General features: G+C 41.0%; 2 protein-coding genes across 2 annotated transcripts; both read left to right on the top strand.

Moving 5' to 3' along the window:
* Nucleotides 1–1,583: 1,583 nt before the first annotated feature.
* Nucleotides 1,584–10,328, top strand: ctsc (cathepsin C). The gene is made up of 8 exons (XM_026378656.1): nt 1,584–1,895; nt 2,260–2,405; nt 3,091–3,245; nt 4,071–4,226; nt 6,311–6,429; nt 7,684–7,815; nt 8,241–8,473; nt 8,889–10,328. Exons 1-8 carry the CDS (start codon nt 1,736–1,738, stop codon nt 9,153–9,155), a joined length of 1,368 nt encoding a protein of 455 aa, XP_026234441.1. The 5' UTR covers nt 1,584–1,735; the 3' UTR covers nt 9,156–10,328.
* A 516-nt stretch (nt 10,329–10,844) lies between these two features.
* On the top strand, nt 10,845–17,219 carry rab38a (RAB38a, member RAS oncogene family). Its single transcript, XM_026365019.1, has 3 exons — nt 10,845–11,218; nt 14,445–14,725; nt 16,934–17,219. Exons 1-3 carry the CDS (start codon nt 11,017–11,019, stop codon nt 17,087–17,089), a joined length of 639 nt encoding a protein of 212 aa, XP_026220804.1. The 5' UTR covers nt 10,845–11,016; the 3' UTR covers nt 17,090–17,219.
* The last annotated feature ends 655 nt before the right edge of the window (nt 17,220–17,874 follow it).

Below are 17,874 nucleotides of genomic sequence, written 5' to 3' on the forward strand. Positions count from 1 at the left end.
GTATTGTCACACTATAAACACGTTTTTTGCATTTATGTGTAAAATGTGATGTACTACATTGTGGGGAAAGTAAAAGAAGCCTATAGGCCACATGTTACTGAGACAAAATATCACACTGTGGGAAATTGTGGAGGATGCATGAGTGCATCAGTTTACAGGCCTACACTTGATCAGTCCAGCAAGTGGTGGACATAGAAATGGTGCTCTATGGAGTGATTTTAGAAATGCAGACAGTAGGAAATACATGAGACTAATCATATCTCTGTGTTATTTAAGGCTTTAATCACATTACAGGTCTCATTTTGATCCTTATATGTTGATTGTTCATGTTTTTATGCGACGTGTCCAGCTGTGATCTAAACACCACTGAGGTGTTGAACTTCTGTGTATGTGCAGATTTAACTTAAACAAATTTATACCAACAACAGCATCACTTGTATGACAGGCAATCCATGCCGTTTTCTCAAGAACTGCTTGGTTACATACATTCCTTCCAGTTTGTCTTGAGCAGAAAGCTTCTGTATAAATGTGCAACAAATATGAAACTTCCTCATTTCTCCTTCGGTTCTGTTTATTTTTTTACCAGACTGTGAGGCGCCAGTGCTGACTTATGACAGGGAAGCAATATGCACATGCACACAGATGTCAGATGTAGAGTCTGGCTTTTCTGACACCAGCAGCAGTCAGAAATTGTACATAATTCAGATTTAGGATAATAGACACGAACGACCTGAGTTGATCAGAAGTTAATGAAATTAAATAAGTAATAATAAAGGTTTGTTAACACTGGAAATGTCTGATCTGCTGCACTTGGAGGCGAAAAAGACTGGATATTGCCCATTTCCGCCCAATGCTGTTGTCATCATTTACACCTGGCTGTGCTTTTTCTTCTTACATCACAACACGTACAACAACAAAAAGCAACACATGCTCTTAATTATTTAGTTCTTAAAAATGTATTATTAGTTTAACAGTCAATAAAAGACTAATTATCCCTACAGTGTTTTACTTTATTATCTAATTTATTCACTTTTATTATATTTATAAATAGGCTATATATGTTCCTGTGAATTTTTTTTGTTGCCAAGATTCAACTAAAACAATTCAGTTCAATCAGGGAACTCCACACAAACCACAGACTTATCACCTGCGATCAGTTCGCACACCTGACTGCTTACGTCGGTTTCTGTCTGCGCACGTCGCGTTTACGTCGTGTTTGCGTCGTGTCACATGACGAGGAAAACGAAATTAAAACGAATAACACACAAAGAACAGTGTGGAGCGAGAGAGTCGCCGCCAACTATTTCCGTGTTCGCTCGGTAAATTTTGGCAGACTGTTGATGAGCTAATCGTGACGAGCTGAAGTCTGGCGGATGTGTCGTTAAAATAACAAACCGTGAGCTAATATTGGAACATATCCTTTAACTAGTGATAATATGTAGACATCTGCTTTGTGACGTCTTTTTTACCTGCCGCCATTTATGTTAACTATCCTGCTGGCTAACCAACACCATGTGGGGCGTACTAATGGGCGACAGATATCTATCTTGACCATGGAAGTTGAAACCTGGGTCTTTGGTAAAAGTTTCATATTGTATAAATAAGGAGCAGGAGACGAAGGTCAACACCGGAGTGTTCGCGGGTCAGGTCCCGCAGAAAACAAGCAGGGGTCAACTTTTAAGTGATTTTTTAACGGTGTTTGAAGAAGCTGGTGTGTTTGGTTGACTGACTGAACATGATGCTGCGCGGCGTGTTGGCGTGTGTGCTCTTGCTTTGGGTTGAAGGGTCTCGGGGTGACACACCGGCCAACTGCACCTACGAGGACCTGCTGGGGACATGGGTGTTCCAGGTGTCCAAAGGAGGACACGACAAGACTATCAACTGCTCTGCTGAAGGTATGCACCCACACAGCACCCACACAGCACCCACACAGCACGATGAACAGTGATGGAGCAGTTTTGCAGTTTGGGAAGATGTCACATGTCGGTGCGGAGAAACTGCAGCAGGTGACTGATCCCTTCCTCTTTGTGTAGTCCGGTTTCAATGAGAGCCCTAACACAGCTTAAGTGCTTAATGAGTTTTAATGACAGTCTATTTTTCAGTGCATATAAAAAAAAATTGATGCACATTTTAGTAGCTTTGTGTTAAACTTTATTTCTAATGAATCCACTTCAGTGTAGTTGAAACTTTTTCAGCTGTGGGTGAACTGCAGACAGTCGAGTTGTTGCAGGCCTAATTAAAACACTTGTTCCCCCTCAGCTACAGGCGAGAGCACTGTAACCGTGACCCTGGAGAAACTGTCTGTAGCCACAGACGAGCTGGGCCACACCGGCTTCTTCACCATCATCTACAACCAGGGCTTTGAAGTGGTCATCAATGGGTACAAATGGTTCGCCTTCTTCAAGGTAGGAGGTGCACAGATGAAGAGCATAGTCGATTTTATGTGAGTGACAATAGTCAGCTAAAATGCTTTCTGTAAGCTGGTTAATGTCCTATTCTTATAACATAATGACTTGTGTGTTTATCTGCCCAGCTGAGCACTAAGTTTATGTAGTTGGAGTTCATCTCATCTTACTAATGACAACTTGAGGGCTCATTGAAAGTAACATGGTAAGAAAGTTGCACTGTGGTTTAACAAATGTCCAGGCTCTATTTTTAACCCCCCTTGACGGTAAAGTTTCAGTTTTATTATCACTTAGTTTCCTGTCCATCTGATACGACTCTGTCAGATATATTATATCTGTTGGAAATATGAGCTATAGTAAAGGTTAATCTCTTAGTCATATGTTCCCTCTCGTCACTCACATGACACTGTGACAACTGTCATAGGCCGCCTGTCTACAAACCCAAGCTGTGATTAGTCCACGTCTTCAACTTCCTCATTGTTTGAGGTGATTTTAGCTGAGTGTGGCAACATGCACTTCTGCATTGTATTTTCTTCAACATAACTCGATACCCAAGTCATTTACTGAAAGTGCTTTACCTACATTTTTTATTTCTGGATATTTGTATTTGCATGAAATTAGCTGACTGAGTTTTACAGTATATGTATTGACAAACTGCAGTCTGTTTCTCTCCATACACTTTCAGTACACGCAGCAGGGCTCTAAGGTGACCAGCTACTGTGACCAGACTCTGCCAGGGTGGGTTCATGATGTCCTGGGCAACAACTGGGCCTGTTTTGTGGGCAAGAGAGTGAACCCAGTACCACCCCGAACAGATAACAAGCCAGTCTTCAGCAGCGGGTATGTAAATGATCAGACAGTAGCTTGGTCCATCCCTAAAATCTTAAGTCCACAAGCAATCAAGTGAGACATCGGTGGAGTCTGGCACATGGGAACATGTGTTTCTACGCAGAACATCAGTGTAGGAGGTGCTGATGACCTTTGCTTTCAATCAAATGTGCAGTACCGTCATTTCTGCTCTAATGTACACTTTCTCCTGCTTTTTACTGATTTTAATTCCGTCCAAGGACAAAGTCTTACAGACTGTAAAACCCACATTTGACATGTGATGTTTAATTACAGTATTGCCCAACTTGCCTTTTTATGTTGATGTGAAGCGTTTTGGATTTCCACTGTGGACGAAAAGTGCTAAAAAAAAAATTAAATAAAAAAAAAAACAAAATTGATCCTCACAGTAAACATTGGGAATTAAATGACTTCTGAACTGGTGATACAAAGAGAAACTAACGTTCAGTCAGCGTCAGATCTTATATTGGAGAATATTTAGTCAAAGCTGCAGCTGCTGGTTTTCTTACTACTTCATGGAATATAATCTGCTTCTACAAGTCTGCTGTTGCCTATAGTAGTGCAAGTTAAAACATGAGTTTTAACAGAATAATGCAGTTAGATGCAGCAACATCGCAAAAAAAATGGACTCGGTCTTCAGTAAAACCAGTACAAACTAAACGTGTGTGTGTGTGTGTGTTGTAGGACATTATTTGTATCTATGTTCAGGTGTGTATTTTGTCAAAGCTACATATTACCTAACACAGTAATACTGTACTTGGGCAATGTCTTGATTTGTCTTAATAAAGTTTTTACCTACAACCTCATTTCACTCTCCAGCCTGCTCGACAAGCCTTATAAACAAAACCTGGACTTCATTAGAGCCATCAACTCGGTTCAGAAGTCTTGGATAGCTGTGCCCTACGCAGAGAATGAGATGTACACTCTGCAACAGCTGTACTACCGAGCAGGGGGGCCTGCCTCCAAGATCCCCATGTGAGTATTTACTTACTTTTCATGTGAATTCTGTAATCTGTAGGGTGTCGTATGAGGTGGGGGGGAGTGGAGGAAAAGTGTGCATGTAGTGCCTATAAAAAGTATTCATCCCCTTGGATGTTCCCTCCTTTTTATGATTATTGGGTGCTAGTAGTCCCACAATTAGTGAAATGGGGATCACCTGAGTGCAGTGAATGTGTCTCAAGTGATTATGCAGTATGAAGACACTTGTCAGGAAGGTCCGGTCACTGGTATATTCCTGACTACCATTACACCATGAAGACAAAAGAACACTCCCAGATACTCAGAAGTCAGGGGATGAATGCAAAATAATCTCCAAGGCACCGAACATCTCCCGGAGTTCAGTGAAATCCATCATCAAGAAATGATCAAAATATGTCTAAATCTGCCTAGAACAGGCCGTCCACACAAACTGAGTCTCCATACTAGGAGACTAGTGAGAGAGGCCACTAACACACCAATGACTGAGGAGTTATAAGTGCAATACAAGAGGCTGTACATACAACAACTGTTGCCCAGGTTCTTCATCAGTCAAAGTTTAACAGGAGAAGTCAAGGAGAAAGCCACTGTTGAAGAAAATGTCATGTTAAATCATGACTTAAGTTCACCAATAAGCATGTGAAAGACTCCATGGTCCACTGGAAGAGGATTCTTTGGTCTGAGATAAAAATGGTGCTTTTTGTCCATCAGGCAAGACGCTATGTTCAGGAGCACACCAAACACTGCACATCACCACAAACACACCATTCCTACTGTGAAACACGGTGGTGGCAGCATTATTCTGTGAGGAAGCCCGGCCCTAGAAGGCTTGTTTAGGTTGAGGATAAGATGAATGTGGCAAAATGTAGGACAATCTTTGAGGACAATGTTATTCCGTCAGCAAGACAACTACTGCTTGGGAGAAGATGTGTTTGCCAGCAAGACGATAACTTGACTTGACAACGAAAGCTACACAGAAATGTTTACCGACAACAAGGTGAATGTTCTGCAGTGGCCAAGTCAAAGCCTAGACCTCAATCAATAGAGAATTTGTGGCTGGACTTGGAAGGAGCTTTCTGAAACGAGGATTTCTATTTGTTTTAACTACTAAAATATAATATGGCCCCTTATAATACTTTTTGCGGGTGACTCCCTCTAAATTGAGTTTCTGCACTAGTAGTCTGTATAATACAATTAAGTTTGATGGGGTTTCTCAATTTACTTTTAGTCTTAGTCATTTCTTGAAAACTGTACTTTCTTTCAATTGCAATCATTTATTTATATCAATTTCAGTCAAGATTTAATCAGTGGAACTGTTATGGACTTTGACATGTTAATTTGTAACTGAAAGAAATTGACATTAAATACAGATATGGGCACTGGGTTTAAAAAAAAAAGACTAAATGAGAGCTGATGGCGTGTAGAAATAAAGATGAGCATCAAAACAGAAAATAACAGTGCAGGTTTTGTTTTTTTTTGTTTTTTCTTTTCTCCTTAACCAGTGCAGCTTTAACACGTCTAATTATCATTCTATAATCAAACACTGCTGACTGACCGTAACTGGATATGTAGACAGATGATTACAGCTTATCTTTGTGACATTCAGCAGCTCCTGCTGACTGCAAGTGTGTTGCACATCTGAGTGGCACAGTATCATTCTGCAGAGTCCTACATACAGTATTGCTACAGCCTGGGCTAGTTTTAAAGGACCTGCACTGATTAGTCACAACAGTAACACAGTGACCTGGATGATTTGTTGATCTTGATCTTGTGGTTTTAATTTTACTGCTACCCATTACTGACACAATTCGGAACACACAGTACATCTCAGCTGCTGCATTTAAATGTGTGTAAGTGCAGACTTGTTAGAGAGCCCCTGCTGAGACTTGTCCACCCTAATATTAAAACGATCAGGTGGTGTTAATGTCGTGGATGTTATTAAAGTTATCATAAGTTATGAGTTGTGGAACTTTGGCTGGTTTTCTAGGAAATGGTTTGACAAATGCTTTTCATAATTTAGAGATTAAAATGTAAGATTTTTTTATTTTTATTTTTTATTTTTTGTTCCTCTTTTTTCCCTCTAGCCGTGTTCGCCCCATGCCTCGGAGAGCTGAACTGGCCAAGGTGGCTGCAACTTTGCCGGAGCACTGGGACTGGAGGAACGTTAATGGCGTTAACTTCGTCAGCCCTGTGCGAAACCAAGGTGACGAGTTGTTGTTTAATAACCTTGAATCTTTAGTATTTTTGTTTTACTGTTGAGTCTGGACATACACAACTAGCTAATTTGAAAACACTGCAAAAATCCACTTAAGGCTAGAGAGGTGACTGTACTTTTAATGCAAAGATGCCAATGCAATAACCCAGAGGCAGACAAAATTTCTTTTTTTAATGCTCAAAGCTGTCAATAAAGGCTAAACACTGAGCAGCAGCTTGCAACCAGCTACTTTGCTTCCCTCTTGGCAGGCCTGGGTCAGCTTTCTGCTCTGCTCCTGTGTTCCTGCACAACCTAGTGTGTGAGTGAAGAGATTACGCGTGCTGAGTAGTTTGAGTGTCTGAGAGGGCCTCTGTAGGGCTGGGTTTAAGGATGTGGAGAGGGCTGAAGTGTTTCAATAGAAGCCCTCTAAACCACCATGCAGCGCTGGGGAGCTTATTTCTGCTACACTGTTACAAGTCAGGTGGATTTTGTAGGTTCCAATTCACTTCACAGAAATTTGTAGGTTTGAGAATAAATTGGTTTGGCTGGTCTTCCAGTGCCAAGACGGTGCATCAACCCTACGGCGTTAGCTGGTTTCCTGCTGTAATTTTTAAATGTGATCTGATCTTAATGTAAGTATAGACAAACTTCATGCTTTGTGTTTTATCAAATACAAAATGTTTGTATCTTTAAGTCAGTCGCTCTGAAGCAGACCTCTAACTGCTTCTGCCTCTAACTAAGTTTCACCATGACTCGTGTGAAACGGATGCCATCACATTAGTATGGGTAAAGGTTTCCCGCTAGTAAAGTTCTTTAATTTAAATGACTGGTTATTAAACCTTATTACTCGTAAGAGTCTTAAAGTCTCTGACCCAAATAAAAACTCTTCTGTCACCCTGACTTGAATCATTGCCACAATTAAACCACCTTGCAAATCCCTGCAGCCTTGCTTCCCCGATTTTAATTTGTTTCTACAGAGCATTTTATTGAGAACCTGGTGTCTTCCCTCTATCGCTGGTATCTGGTGACTTGAATCGATGCATCTGTTTCTGCGCCTTGCTCCATTATTGCGCATTACGTTTAATGCAGATGGGTGTACTGAGCCAGGAACATTGCAGGAACATCAGTACTGACTGATGTAATGTCCTTGAACAAGAATGCTTTTGTGTGCTATTAAAGAGCAGAGTTACCTATATTTTGCAAAGACAGGATTTATTCCAGCGCTGTGTGATGTAACTCGTGTCTATCTCCGTTCTGTTTCAGCATCGTGTGGTAGCTGCTACTCCTTTGCCTCCATGGGAATGTTAGAAGCTCGTATTCGAATCCTCACCAACAACAGTCAGACTCCCATCCTCAGCCCACAGCAAGTGGTCTCCTGTTCGGAGTATTCTCAAGGTAAACTACCTCACAATGTGAAATGCAACTCGCTTCTCATCATCCTTTTTCGAATTGGCCAGCAATTAAACCATGTAAACCATGGTTGCTTCTATAACGTAAACCTAATCTTGGAAAAGTGTGGCACTGCTGTATGTGAACAGCTCAGGGCTGCCTTCCCCCCTAATCAGAACAAGTAGTACTGAAGTGTTTTGTAAAGTGTATCCTAACCGCCTTTTGGAAAGTCAAGTGTTCCATAACAACCTGGACCAGTGCGTTTTCAATTATTATTTTGGAGTGTTTTTATTTTTTATTTTCCCTCAATTGCATAAGAGATTTCACCTTGCAAGAACGTCAAGGCAACCTCCACAAGCATCTACTGATGTTAATTCTGATTGCTGTACTCATTAAACAAACAAATATTATATTTGTCTCTCTCCTTTAAGGTTGTGATGGCGGGTTCCCTTACCTGATTGGCAAGTATGTACAGGATTTTGGTGTCGTGGAGGAGTCGTGCTTCCCGTATATCGCAAAGAACTCTCCGTGCGGTGTTCCTCAAAACTGTGGCCGCATTTACACAGCAGAATACAACTACGTCGGTGGATTTTATGGCGGCTGCAGCGAGATGGCCATGATGTTAGAACTGGTCAAGAATGGACCCATGGCAGTGGCTTTTGAGGTACACCAGTGCTGCTGCTTTTCACACCGTTATGTGTTCACAGTACAGTTGGGGGAGTTTCCTGTCAGTGCAGCTTAGTCAAAGTTATGTTTAACTTGCGTAGTCACACATTGCCATCCTAATACTTCCCATATTTTGGCCCAAATTCAACTGCTGTTTTGCAGGTGTAGTCACTAGAGGCCAGTTATTCATGTTCGAGTTGAACCTTGTGCCCACATTGATATGAAGGAACTTTTTAAAATGACATTTTCTCTTAAAGTTAAGAAATCTTGCTTTTACCAACTGTGAATCACTTATTTATGACTTTTTTTATTCTTCATGAAATGTTCTGTTCCTTCTGCTCTAAAGCTCAGAGCTTTCTGCTTCATACTTGACCACAAAAGTGAAGGATTAAATTGTCCCTATCCTTGCACAGGTCTACCCTGACTTCATGAGCTATAGGGGGGGCATCTACCACCACACAGGCCTCACAGACCCGTTCAATCCCTTCGAGCTGACCAACCACGCTGTGCTGTTGGTGGGGTATGGCCGCTGCCAGAAGACTGGGCAGAAGTACTGGATTGTCAAGAACAGCTGGGGCACTGGTTGGGGTGAGGAAGGTTACTTCCGAATCCGCCGGGGGAGTGACGAGTGTGCGATTGAGAGCATTGCAGTCGCAGCCAACCCAATCCCCAAGCTGTAAACTCGGGATGAGGGGAATGGGTGTCTTGATGAGTCTAAAGTGCACTTTTTAACATAAATATTTTTTAATTCCCTGTGTAGCTTAGCTTTTTATCAAAGTGCACTTCAGAGGCTGTTGGGTAAACTTTTCCCAGCATGTGAATCGGTTTACACTTATGTACTACAGTACATAAAAATGCACATTAAGTACATTAGTGCTCCAATTCAGCTTCACAGACAATATTTTATGATTACAAATGATCTTAAAGGGAAAGCAACTGAAAACCAGAAGTAGTGTTAGTTCATTTAAATAGTCAGGAACCAAGTGGTTTTAGTGATCAATCATCATAGAGGTCTGACACTTTGTGTTTTTTAATTTCCAAGCATCATATACATGCAACTCTGCTTTTCCACGAAATATCTGCCTTCCAGAAGAAACAAGAAGAGCAAGGTGAATGATATATTTGGGCTGTGTCAAAGCATTTCACGCGAAATCGCTACTCCCCATCCAATGTGCTCTCGGTAAGCAGTGCAGTGAGATTTCCGACACTTAATAATCACTTTAAATTCTGCATCATCGCTGTCAGCAGTACAGCTACTTTTATTTTATTATTTTTTTTGTTCAACAGGGAACATTGTGGGATTGTTAGCAGGAAGTAGTGGATAACTTTTCTATTGTTGAATTTGTCACTGAGGGCACTATAGTGAATAGATTTACACACTCAGACTCCAGACACTGAGTTACAATTGTGCACAGTAACACTTGATAACAAATGGGGAGTGATTTCAGACACAGTCCAAGTAAGTTATGGCTCCATTTTCCTCTTCTATCAGAATCTCATGCTGAATTTACCATGTTGCTTATAAAGGTTTCCTGCCTATGAATGATTAGTCAAGCTGTAGCTGCCAATACAAAGCTGGACTCCAAACGGATGGGTACATCCTGTGACAGACTGTGCTCGTCAGGTGCAGCACTACGGGTTCCTTTGTCTCAGGGAAGCAGAGTGGACAATTGAATGGTCTTCTGTCCTTGCGTCAAACCATGCCTGCCAGATTTCACTGTAGGCTAATTTGTGAGAGTTCTTTATGGAGCTTTTTAAAAGGAATCTGTTTTTTATTTCAGTGCAAACCAATCTGACTGCATTGTAAAATTTTATTATTTTTTTAAATTTGGATTAAAGGCATTTCAGAAACACTTTAAAACACTTGTATTTGCATCTTTTATCTGACGTTGGTCGTGCTGTTTTACAAATTAAAACTAATGGCACCACAAGAGCCAAAGGACGGTGACTGAAGGCTGTCCAGACAATCTACCAGCCAAAACCTATGGATTAAATATGAACATTAAAGTGGCTTAATACAAGTACCTGTCCTCACGTTTTGATAATGTAAGGACGGGTCATTAGCAGGCTTACACAAACATTGTGATCTTTAAAACACAAATCAGTTGCACAACAGTTTATAAAAGCTCCACTTTAACCAGCTACTGAATGAAGGTCATCATTAACCACTCCACCAGCTGGAAACAGTTGTGGCTTTGTTTAATAACATGTAAAACTCAAGAATTATTGTACACGCTAAAGTATTGCCCTTCTTACTAATTGTAATTTTAAATGCGTTTTTTTCCAACTACAGCGCAACAAAACTTAACGATGAACCCGGAAAGCCCAATTTTTTTTTTTTTTTTTTAAAACACACACCCAGCTCCCTTGTGTGAGTCACAAGGTCCACACGTCCCTCTGTGGGTCAGGGCGTACCTTACCTCCCCTGCTCCTTCCCAACTCTCCAGTTCCCCGTGCGCCACCCTGCGCGTCGCCCCGTTCCTCCTCCGGCCCTCTCCTTCACGGTGGATTCATGCTCAGCTCTCGCCCTCCTCGGTCGCCATGCAGAACAACCACCACAAGGAGCGTCTCTATAAAATTCTTGTGATAGGAGACCTCGGGGTCGGCAAGACCAGCATCATCAAGCGCTACGTCCATCACAACTTCAGCCCCAACTACCGAGCCACCATCGGGGTGGACTTCGCCCTCAAAGTCCTCAACTGGGACCAGGAGACGGTGCGTCTGCAGCTGTGGGACATCGCAGGTATTGTTACCTCAGCTTCTTGATGCCAAGAAAAAGCAAAATAAAAAATAAAAAATGTCTGGAAATTTATAAAAATGTTGAAATTACGCACACGAGGTGTTTTTTGTAAGTGGATTTCTTGTGATTTTATGTTTTGGAAGTCATCCACAGACCAGGAGAACAAGTGAGCATTGTTGAATTGATAGAAGTTCTCAGAGTATGTTTTTTTTTGTGTGTGTTATTTGTTTAAAGTGGAAAAAACTTTAGTTGACAGTAACATTAATGCAGCCGGTGCATTAAAAAGGATCTTTTAATTGAACTTATCTTAAGGCTACATTTGGATGATCCTTAATGTTCATGGAAAGTTATTATAGTAAGAAGGAAACTACTGTGCAATTATTTTGTCCTTGAGGTAGCTTTTATAAAAAAAATGACTTTTCCAAACCCTAATTCATGTCATATCTCTAAAACGGCATGGATTAGAAACAGCAAAATCTTACAATAAATGTAAATAAAATAAAAATAGGAAGCTTGGAACTTTAACCTTCATGAACAGATTTCAAGCAAGAGAGAGCTGCATGGTGCCCGAAGGGGAGAAAGACATTTACATTGCTGACTTTCAAAGTGTAGCGTGGTGTAGAGTTAGACATACTTTGAGGTTGGGGATAAAAAGAGAGCGGTCTTGTGATTTTGTCCCAGTTGCTGTTAAACCATTTTCACAGCGGGGTGATACTGATTCAGAGTTAATGTTCATGTGTACCAGCTGACCTCATGGCATCACTTGGCTACACATTTCCCTTTATTTACATTCACACAAAGGCACAAAGAAGTCATGGGGGGGGGGGGGGGGACCTTCCCCCACAGGGGTTGTGCTGTGTTTTGCTGATATTAAATCAAACCCGTACTTGTCACCTTTGATTAACAAGATGTTACAGCTGCTTAAATCTGTAGGGCAGCACAGTGGTGGTATCTACTGTAGTTCATCATGTAGGCATAAAATAAGCCTCTGATTTCCATTTTAAATGTCATGTGGCCTCATGGGAGAGCATCATGACACAATTGTTTTTAGTGTGAGGCAATGTGTCAGCTGGTCGGTTGGGCCTTAAAATGAATTAATTGTATTGAATTTACAGCTCAAAAGGAGCATGCATTCCAGCTTACAGCAAAATAAAAGCATGTTTATCATATCATGGTTATAACTGGATATCACCTAGTCACCAATACCAAGGTTTCCTCCTCTAAAACTATTTGACAAATACACACATGTACAGGATGTTTAATTACATTTAAAATAACATATTAATGTATCCATACATACATTAAGATAATTTTATTGTAGGTTTACAATGCTTTGATTGACTCTGCCTAACACAGAAATAAGCAATAATAGAGGCCTTTGACTGTGATGCTGTTGGGTAAGATCATGAATCTAAAGATCACAGCAGTTTCATCTCACATGAGTGTCGGCTGAGGTTTAGAAGAATCCTCTGACCTGCTGCGCTCTCCCCTCCTGTGCGCCCTCTCCAGTAAGCAGTCATGTGGCTCAAACTCATGTGAGGGAGATTTGAGGCCCAAGCTCTTGTATACAGAAAGCTTTTATTGTGAACTAAGTGTCTCCTTCCGAGAAAACTGCTACGGTTCCCGTGCTATACTGTATATGCTCTTTACACTGGCCCTGAGGAAGAACCAGCATCATAATAATTCATCAGCATATATTCTGATGAGCTCTCTTCAGTACAGTATCACTTGGGTTCTCGGTTTACTGTGGATTGTGGAAAGCACATTTGGAGATTATGTCAAACACCATGGTTACAGGTCCAATATTTCAAAATAAATATCTGTTTTAAATAATTATGTTTGCATTTCTAAGTAATGTCCAAAAATATCTTGCTGCTTTTGCGTTTTCTCCTCACCGAGCACGGGCCTCGGTTATTTTGGGGATTCGATTGTGTACTTTTCTCATGCCACAGATGTAATAAATCACTCGCTGTTTCTTCACATTATCCATAACAAATGGCATCTCCCTGCCTTCTATTTTTGTTGTTATTTTTTTCTGGCCTGTACCGACAGGCTCACAGGGTTAGATACATCAGCCTGCACATGAAGATGTGAATGAGGCAGGTATGGGACTTTTGCTTCACTTTATCTTTACTAAATTCTAACAGTGTTTTATCCCTATTAATAAAGACATGGACAGTTATTACATTAAGTACATTTTCCTGGTTTCTCCTATCATGAGCCCTGGGATCATAAATGAACACAGAGTTTTCTACCACCATGAGTTTGTGTTTCTGTATCCTCAGTGGTTAGAAGTGGGCACGGCTCAGCTCATGTCATGCTTGTCGGTGCACTGGCACTTAACAGCTCTTGAATGAAACCACGATGGCAGTTGTTGTCACTTAAATCTGATCTAATAAAACATGCCAGTCCAGAGGAAACTGTAACATAATAGATAATATAGAAGAATGACTTTTTATGAACTGTAACTTGAGGGATATTTTATTTTATAAGTGTGGCTAATACTAAAGTCTAATAGTTCCTCATATAGTACAAGCTTCTGTCCCTCTGATACTGCGTGTCCTTGAACAAGACACACATCCTCACAGCTATTGTGCAGCAGACACTGTGCTTTCTCACACCTGTGCAGGAGAGTAGGTGAATTGGAAACGTTTCTATGGGCCTCCACACAGCACCGTGTAAATTCACTCCTATCATCTTCACTGCGACGCCAACTGCTTTTGGAAAGAAGGATTTTTGTTAGTTCACAATGTGAAAATGTCTTTTCCACAAGCTGAGTGTATTCTGTAACTGTGCAGTGGGTACTGATGGTGCTCCAGCAGAAATTATGGATGGGAAAATTAATGTGGACACGACATTCCAACGGGGCTTATCGAATTAATTTTACCCTCAGGAATTTTTACAGATAAGTTCACAGGCAGGCACACACATCAAACACACCTCTCTCCTCCTCCATCCTGCCTCCATCCGTGACTTCATCTTATCTCGCTCTTTCTGCAGTCTCTTTTAACAGTGAAACATGCATCTAAAACGGCGTTTGTGAGAGGGTAGGTGAGGGATGTTGGGATGGCATCCATGGTGGATAAAATAACTAGCCTGAATGGAAATTACACTGCTTTTTGGTGCCTGTAAGGAGAACAAACTGAAAAGATATGTAAATAGTTACACTGATACTACATTGTAATTTATCTTCTGTCTGTATACGCCTGTGTCCGTGTGTGTCTTCTAGGTCAGGAGAGGTTTGGCAACATGACCCGCGTCTACTACCGCGAGGCTGTGGGCGCCTTCATTGTGTTTGACGTGACGCGGCCCGCCTCCTTTGAGGCCGTCACCAAATGGAAGGAGGACTTGGATTCCAAACTGACACTTGCCAACGGGAAGCATGTAGCCACTGTGCTTTTGGCGAACAAATGCGACCAGGGTCGGGACGTACTGACCAATAATGGAATAAAGATGGAGCAGTTCTGCCAGGAGAACGGCTTTGTGGGATGGTACGAGACGTCAGCTAAGGTGAGGAGACGGGGGACACTCACATAAATACAAAGCAGTAACAAGAAGCTAGAAGAATGGTGAATAAAGATAACAGCCTACAACACCAGGGTGACTCCCTACCAGCTCAACTGTATCAAACACAGCACCTGGTTACCTTGTAGAGATACATTGAGTATCTGCTTTCTTGTTCAGAGTCAGATGAGAAAAAATTCGAAGCACATACAAAACTTCTAAAGATATAATAAAGTTATATTATATTGAGTGTAATTGTGCAGAGTCATTGAAGGCGCACAGAAATGTGGTGATTTCTGAGAGTTGAGCTGAGGATTCACCCACCTACACACTAACACACTGACACACCATCACAAGCGCCGATTATAGCAGCTAATGTGGAGCAGGAATCTCACAGCTGGATGGGAAGAAAAGAAAATAGGCTAAGGCGTGCACAAACATACACAAACACACATGCACACACACACACACACACACACACACACACACGCACCCATGTGTACACAGAAGACAAAAACTGCACTCAGCCTGAACCAAAACTGGAACGTTCTGTGATTTTAATTGTAACTATTAGAAACGATAGAAAGCACTCAGACTGCCCCGACCAAGGCAACACAATGCTCTAAATGTCTGGATTTTTAATTTAGAAAAATATTTGTATCCTGCATTTTCAGATGCTCCTAGTATTAGAGCTCCTGTACAAAACCTTTTAATTGCACCAAAGAGCTGTTATGTGCTGTGAACCCTGGAGACGATAAATCTAGGTCTTTAAAAAGTCTGCCAAAATGTGTAAATGTTGATGCCAAAACATCGCAAACGTACAGTATACAGTACCTAAAAAGTCTTTACTGTACAGAACTTAATAGTGGATGTTTTTTAGAGCCCCCTGACTAAACTACCTGCCAGAAGAATTGTTTCAAACTTTTAGCTTCAACAGCGCTGGACATGCTCTGTATGCAGAGTAATGAACAGGAAAAGAAGAGAAGCAGCTGCAGTGTAGAGATGGAGCTTTTTAGTTGTTTAATTTATTTTAAAGATCTTTTTTCCAGATCAGTAAGTGTGATAGATCTCGACATGACATACACAGGAACGTTTCTGTGTGAGGGGAATTTCAGCTCCCTACGTCACGTCCAACTGAGCTATACTGTACGATCTTATGAATATTCAGCGTCTCTACTGCACCTGCATCACAATTCACATATTAGAAAAAAAGCGTCTTCTTTCTCTTCCATAGTCACTGCTGGTCCTCTCCTCATGTGAACCTCACTTCAACATCTAGGGCCATTGTTAGGGTGCCGTTAAATGTCTGGGTGCTGTGGAGAATGGACATTTTGCATTATTGTTAGATTAATGGGTGGAGAAAGTTTATCACTCTATCATTCTCCACATAATATTGACTGTAAGTTCATAAATAGTCATCCTGATAACACTACAGGGCGTGATTTCCTTAAATCACCTTCTGCAATAACATCATAAAAAATAACATTCAGGAAAGTAAAGTGCAGTCACGTTAAAAGATGAAGTTGTACCTAATTTCAATTTGAAATAAGAAAAGAATACAGTAGAGTGAGTGTGAGCAGCACCCAGGCAGACATTTTCTGGCTTACTCAGCAGAATTGGTCTGTCATTAGTTCTGTTTATTTAAAACATTACAATAACTGTATAGTATCTCTGCTCAGCTTTCACAGAAATCACACTCAGGGATCATTTATAAGGTGCAGACTTGAAAGAATCAAATGTTGAAAATTGAATCCATAGATACAATTCGATTTTGAATCTGCACATTCATCATGTTCACAGCTGTTTTCATTTTTTTTATCTGTACTTTTTACATTTTTCGGTTTTCAATTTTGGGACATGGATCATTTTTTAACCCAGTTGTTTTATGACTCAGCACAAATTTTCCTTTTATTCTTTGTGTGTAAAACATTAGGTTTGTCGCCGTCTTTGCCACTTGCAGTGTCTGTGAATAAATATATGCAAACCTCCCTTCACTTCAGTTTGTGTTTACATCATGGATGCTGGCTGGTGCTTCATCCATCTACTCAGTTTAGTAATGGTTGATTTGATTTACCCACCTGCTCTAATGTTTTGTTTTTTTTTTTTCGTGCAGCTCTTCTTTTTGGTCCTTTCATTCAAATGAACATTAACATTAATCTGTGTATTCCACTGTCTCCTCTCTTTCTGTCCTTTGACTTTTTCCACTCCATCTAGGAAAACATCAACATCGATGAAGCAGCCAACTGCTTAGTGAAGCACATCATTGCCAGTGAGAATGACATGCTCCAATCAGAAGTCTCTGACACCGTCACCCCCCTATTAGAGAAGGACAAAGGTGGGACATGTTCGTCCTGCTTCAGATCCCAGTAACAGCTCCTGACACTTGGACTTCCTTTTGTATCTCATTACACAAAAAGTCGAGTTTGTCTGTGAGCAAGAGACAGAGGAAGAGCTACTTTGGCTGTTTTTTGAGTGAGCATGTATGGGTGCCAACTCTTTTCCTGGGGGGGTGGGGGGTGGAGGAAGGGGACAGGGGGTGGAGGGTGACAGAGAGGCAGCTGGCTCAAGAAATGGATGTACCGAAACGGAGAAAGAAAGAAGGATGGATGCAGCTGGGTGCACTTGTCAAAGGCAAGGTCACCCTCTGAGTGATCTCAGACCTCGACACTGCCACTTTGGTGACCATGGAGACACAGTTAATGAACGTATGCACAGATAGATTGCAGTAAATCACAGTATACATGTGCTAAAGGTCCATGGAGGTGAAGTCTTGTTATTTACAGACCATGATAGTTGTTTCTCTTTCTCCTTCCTTTCCCTCCTCATTCTTCTTCTTTGAATACAACATGTTGTATTTATAAGTGCATTTAAAAATATGACGACCTTCAACACTGGGATACAAGCCAATTCATTTTCATGTAAACTTCTCAGCAGTGTCAGTTTTTATTCAGTGCTTTTATATGAAATTTTCACTCCATTGTTCAATATTTGTAATATTTGTAATTACAGGATAAATGCAGATACTTACGTATATAAATATATCTATACAAACATGTACATAATATATTCAGGCAGATCATAGAACCAAAGATGTATCCAGTTTTAAACATGTTCATATGAATAAACCAGAGCTTTACTGACCTACGCCTGGCTGT

Source organism: Anabas testudineus, chromosome 13 (genome assembly GCF_900324465.2).
Source record: "Anabas testudineus chromosome 13, fAnaTes1.2, whole genome shotgun sequence".
Classification (NCBI taxonomy): Eukaryota; Metazoa; Chordata; class Actinopteri; order Anabantiformes; family Anabantidae; genus Anabas; species Anabas testudineus.